The 6,000-nt window shown below is 39.9% G+C and overlaps 1 protein-coding gene across 1 annotated transcript; it reads left to right on the forward strand.

Annotated features, from left to right (window-relative positions):
- Positions 1 to 847: 847 nt before the first annotated feature.
- On the forward strand, positions 848 to 3,301 carry LOC123443987 (phospholipase A1-II 1). Its single transcript, XM_045120573.1, has 2 exons — positions 848 to 1,798; positions 2,417 to 3,301. The coding sequence occupies exons 1-2, from the start codon at positions 1,199 to 1,201 to the stop codon at positions 2,999 to 3,001; spliced, it is 1,185 nt and encodes a 394-aa protein (XP_044976508.1). The 5' UTR covers positions 848 to 1,198; the 3' UTR covers positions 3,002 to 3,301.
- The last annotated feature ends 2,699 nt before the right edge of the window (positions 3,302 to 6,000 follow it).

Consider the following 6,000-nt stretch of genomic DNA (forward strand, 5'->3'; position numbering starts at 1 on the left):
ACTGACGTATTTAACAAGCTACCTAAAAGTTTTCTTTGGACTATTTTGAGTGATCCAACGAAAGTGATGCAGCATGGTAGAGTAGAAGTTTTTTACGTTGTCATGATATAGTCGTATCTAACACTGTGGAACGATATACTTTAAAACTGAAAGCAGTAGGGGAGGGATTTGGGGGGGGGGGGGGGGGGTGCTATATAAAAATTAAATGTTGTTATGCCTGCTGGGAATTAGTAGGCCAAGACTTGGTACTAAGTTTTAAAGTGATAGGCAGATGCTGGGCTGTATTTGTGGCTTTACCATATCTTTTCCAAGTTGTATGTTTAGCTTGTAAGATAAGAAAACTTCTATAATTGAAAAACCTTGAGCCATCCAGACCTTTCTTAACCTAAAATGGAGGGAATCCTTAGTGGAATGGAGCTACTGCTAAGCTCACCTTATTATTCCAATTTTCTTACCTGATTAATGTGGTTTGCCATCTTTTTCATACATCAACTTTCCTGGAAGCATGCTCGCAATAACAAGGAAATGATGGTTGGGTCCTACACTTTGTGGTTGTGTCTTTATAAACATAAGTTTCAATTATTGTATGGTCAGTGTCACTATCTGTAATTCTTCTGTAAAGGAGCTAGGTATCCTTCATAAATTTATTAATCATGGGTAGTACAGGTTTTAATTTCGAATCATTTGATTAGTCAGCATGATTTGATGGATGCATCTCGTTTGGAAAATGTCTTGCCGACTCTGATTGTGTATACAATCATTGGTGTCGTTGGTCAGAATAAAATCTTCGCCAAAAGACACTGTTCATTGCTGGTCCCATATGGTGATAGGGGAACCCCCTGTCTTTTGAAGCACACAAAGATATGGTGTGTTGCACGTTATTTTGTCTTCCTTATTCAGGCTAGTGCCAGTTGGTATGAATAGAATGATAGAATTATCTTTGGGTCCTTAGTTGATCCTTGCAAGCTTCTCTATGCTTTGAAATACAGGATGAATGGTTGCCAAGTTGGGTGAGAGATTTGGTAGGGTTAGAGAATGACAGGGGAGCTCATCTTCAACACGCATATCAAACTGCAGGTTTCATGGAGAAGCCAGCAGCCTAGCATGTCCTATATATATATATGCAAAAGGGTTAAGTTCTGGGCTCTTGTAGTTTCCAGAAACGAAGCAAGACAAACAGAAGCATTTCCTGTCAAATATGAGTTCTGTAAGAGGGTTTGGAAATATCGCCAGAAGATGGAGAGAACTCAACGGAGCGAATTACTGGAAGGGGCTACTTGATCCTCTTGACGTCGACCTCCGCAAGAATATCATCAACTACGGTGAGCTCTCACAGGCAGCATACACTGGGCTCAACAGAGAGAGAAGATCAAGGTACGCTGGGTCTTGCCTCTTCAGACGCAAGGACTTCCTCAGCAGGGTAGATGTATCAAACCCTAATCTGTATGAGATTACAAAGTTTATATATGCAATGTGTACGGTGAGCTTGCCGGATGATTTCATGATAAAGCCGCTGTCAAAGGCCGCATGGAGCAAACAGTCAAATTGGATGGGGTTTGTTGCTGTGGCCACCGACGAGGGTAAGGAAGTGCTTGGGAGGCGGGATGTGATGGTGGCATGGCGTGGGACAATACGGGTGCTAGAGTGGATGGATGACCTTGATATTTCCTTGGCGCCTGCTTCAGAAATAGTACGGCCAGGCAGTGCCGATGACCCCCGTGTTCATGGAGGATGGTTGTCCGTCTACACAAGTACTGACCCAGGGTCTCGGTACAATAAACAGAGTGCACGATATCAGGTAATTCTTGTTATCCTTGATTCAGCATTAGTATTATCATCAGAATCAATATTATAGATTGCCTCATGTTTCTGAAGCACAAACCTCTAAATTAGTATATAGTTGATCTTTGTGCGTGTTAAACCCCATGATCTAGTTAGTATATAGTTTGTAATGATGCATGCACTTGAAGTCTCGGTTTCCTTCCATTTGAAGTGAAGCAAAAAGAAAAAGAGGAAAGAAAAGAGATCAATTGTTTGCTTATGCTTGTCCATGAATATTAGTCTGTCAGGAAAGCAAGTCTTGCTTCCTGTTTTCCACCAGTGAGTCGTTGGTGTTTCTGTGTTTCACCTTACTGCACTATGGAAACATCATGATTTTTTTCAGGCGGGGAGTGATTCCACTTATGATCCATCTAAAGTTTAGCATGCATAAAGACAATCATGGCACACCATGCATTTTAAGATAGTTTGGATTGCTGGGGCCATGGTATTTGTTTAACAAAGTAGATGTTTAATTGTGTTGTCCTTGCTTGCATCCTTGCCTCTTACCAGTCATGCACATTCGACGCGGTCTTTTAGTTTTGTTCATCACGGGGAAATGATCCTTCGATCAAACTAATTAACAAGCTTCCATCAGGTGTTGGATGAAGTTGAAAGGCTACAGGATTTGTACAAGCAAGAGGAGACCAGCATCACCATAACAGGCCATAGCCTTGGGGCCGCTCTTGCAACCATTAGTGCCACCGACATTGTGTCCAACGGCTACAACAAGACCTGCCCGGTCTCGGCCTTCGTGTTTGGTAGCCCCAGAGTGGGCAACTCTGACTTCCAGAAAGCATTTGACAGTGCAGAAGATTTGAGGTTGCTCCGTGTCCGGAACTCCCCTGATGTGGTCCCAAACTGGCCAAAGCTGGGTTACAGCGATGCCGGCACAGAGCTCATGATCGACACAGGGGAATCACCCTACATCAAGAGCCCCGGGAACCCCTTAACATGGCATGATATGGAGTGTTACATGCATGGGGTTGCCGGGACACAGGGGAGCAATGGAGGGTTTGAGTTGGAAGTTGATCGGGACATCGCGTTAGTGAATAAACACGAAGATGCACTGAAGAAGGAGTATTCAATTCCGTCGTCTTGGTGGGTGGTTCAGAACAAAGGTATGGTGAAAGGCAAGGATGGCCGGTGGCATCTGGCCGACCATGAGGATGATGATGACTGATCCTTTTACGTGATGCAGTTATCAGTGCGGCAGCTGGGCAACAAGTTGCAACTAACGAGCTTTCCTTTAAAACATGGGAAATATTCTTCATGTGTTAAACTGTTTGAGAAGGAAGAAATGCATCCTGTTATGTTTGAACTAATATTTTTCAGTGAATTGTTATTTGCTTTCAGGACCAGTGACTTTAAATAACTCTCATCTATCTTGCTGTAATAAAGCCTTAAATTTGTTTAGCTGTGTGTGACGTTTTCCTGCATGAACAATGTTAAGAACTTATCAGCTTTGTGCATTCTTTGATAATTTCCTAATAACAGGTATCATGTGCATGTTAGGTGTATCAATTTTCCTAGTCGTGCTTTACTCATTTTATAATAATACACTGGATAATTGCCGGTGCGTAGCCATGGGGCCACAAATATTATGTACATAATCACTGATTTAGTACATGTCATTTTAGTATAAATATAATTACGTCCAAAAGTGGACTTAGCTGCAAAACCAACCCGTGATTGGATGGTTAGGAGGACTGTGGTATCCCCTGCCCACCAGAGTTTAAGTCCTAGACTTGACATTGGTGCTTGCAATCAATTTCAAGATGATGTGTCGGCTTAGTCTCTTGAAGGTGCTCATAAGGGTAGGGTGTGCGTACGTGCGTTCATAGGGTTGAGTGTACGCTCGTGTATATGAGCGAATTCGATTATATTCTGTTAAAAAAAGTGGACTTAGCTAACAATTAAATCAGCACTTATTGATTTACCAAAGAAAAATTGGTAAGCCAATAAGTGAATTGATTTTCAAGTAAAACCGTTGGGAAAAACCGGCAAAACTGAAAACGGAGGTGGGGTGAGGAGGGAGGACGAAAGAATGAAAGTTTTAGGAGAGAGATTCATGCACGGCGCGGGTCAGTTTGATAGGCCATCGTAGCCTGTCCTTCAATCGCGGGAGCCAAGGAAGGTTAAAAAATAAATCGAAGATGATGATGTGCTTCGTCTCAAGAGATAGGCTATTGCTTCCATTTCATTCCATCTTTTTCGTTGCTTGCGTCGGCGTCATGGATCTAGAACCACCTTTTCATCCTGGTTTTTGGAAAAAGGCATTTTTATTTTTATGCCAAAAGATGGCTTTTGGAAAAGTAGTTAATGTTTTGTTGTTAGACAATGAAAGGTTGTTCTTTTGTTTGAGATAAGATCATGAAAGGTTCTTAACTTGAAAAGGCAGGAGAAAAACCGAAGGGGTGGTCCTATAGATGGTAGGAAACGAAAGTCTATCATATATTTGAATTGCAACAGATAATATTCCTGGTCATGCTTAGGTGACTTTTTTCGCAAAAATTATAGATTGCATGATCTTGTCATGAGATTCGTGCAGGTTACAGCTATCTGATTATGAAAAAATGACCTGGAGCTGTGCTGATTAGTAACGCAAGTGATGGACTTAATAGGCCAGGTTCGAGCCTCACCCTCCTATCTAATTCGAGCACAGCTCCTCCTATGTTGAACTCATTTTTTTATGAAAAAAAAAGAAAATCATGAGCGAGCGGTTGAACCTTGTAGAAACCACATTTACGAATTTACGTGCTGATTAGTAACGCAAGTGGATTTACGAACCTTGTAGAAACCACATTTACAATCATTATATCTAGAGAAAAATATTTGGTGGAAACCTGATTACAGTGAAGATATCGTAGAAACCACATTTACGAATTTACTAAAATTTTCATAGTTAAGTTTAGTATCCCAAACAATTCACAAAAAAGCATTCAAAGAAATATTCATCTCTCAGGCAAGAATAAACAAAAATAAATTATGCGTGAATAATGATGTTGTAATTTTTACCACTATCCCTTCATGAATTCTTTTGTATCTCCCAAATGAATCTCTTTTTTTCTTTGTGATAGAAATTTATTTTACTTTGAACTTGGAAATTTACATGTCTATATAACATCACCTTTTCAACTTATTGTACTTTGTGCAATTACACTTTCTTTTTGCAATTCACTCTTTTTTGTACAATTGTTGTTTACAAGGTTTTTATATTGTTACCGAAATGATTTTAAATTTTGTTTTTATTTGTTAGGCATATTGATTTTGCAATTACACTATATTTTCATGCAGAATTGACATTTCCTTGATTAACCGCACACTTTCTTTTTACGATTGCACTTGTTGTTTATGTGGTATTTTGGTTAAAATAATTATTTCTTCTAAGTATTAATAAGGGGTTAGTGAGTGTATGCAAAAACAAATGGATAAAAATAAAGAAAATGTATATCCAAATTACATTCAACCGCGTTTCTTTTCTTGAAAAAATAGTCACATGTCTCATAGCCAGTCTCGTAATATTTTTCCGATTTGACTCTTTGGTGGCCAACTGCCTCATGCGGTCAAGCAAACCATGTGTGGGGTCCACTCTCTCTCCCCTCTCCCTCTCTCTCACTTCCACTCTTTGTCTCTCCCTTATTCCTTCTCTCACCTCTCATCCTTGTCTCGTCACTCATTTATTTCTTCTCTTGGTATTGTTTCCTTTCACAAAAATGTGGGGACAATGGAAACCATAACGGCATTGCATCAAGACGAGACTCATGACAAATTTGGTGCTACTTGAAACTCACGACAAATTTGGTGCTACTTGTGATAGGTGTTGGGTTTTCCTTAAAGATGAAGGATGATGTAGTATAGTAGCAGATAGTATTTTCCTTAGTCAAAAACCAAGGTTTATCGAATCAGTAGGAGATGCCATACAAAGAATGGTAAGCTGTACCTGCGCTGACACGCACAAAGAAAATGCTTGCATCCAACGAAAGCAAGAGGGTTGTCAATGCCCTTGTACTCGTTAATTTCAAGGATTAAATCTGACAGTGATAGATAGATAATATAAAAAGAAAAAGAAAAGTAAATATATTGTAGCAAGTATTTTTAGGGTTTTAGTAAATATAAAGTGAATGGATCTGGGGGCCATAGGTTCACTAGAGGCATCTCTCTCATAAACATAGTAATGAT

The sequence above is a fragment of the Hordeum vulgare genome, chromosome 3H (assembly GCF_904849725.1).
Source record: "Hordeum vulgare subsp. vulgare chromosome 3H, MorexV3_pseudomolecules_assembly, whole genome shotgun sequence".
NCBI classification, from domain to species: Eukaryota; Viridiplantae; Streptophyta; class Magnoliopsida; order Poales; family Poaceae; genus Hordeum; species Hordeum vulgare.

Bases quoted from the DNA above. Each gene is read 5' to 3' on its own strand.
- LOC123443987 (XM_045120573.1), top strand. From the start codon at position 1,199: ATGAGTTCTGTAAGAGGGTTTGGAAATATCGCCAGAAGATGGAGAGAA. The intron at 1,799-2,416 runs GTAATTCTTGTT...AGCTTCCATCAG, and splicing joins AACAGAGTGCACGATATCAG to GTGTTGGATGAAGTTGAAAG.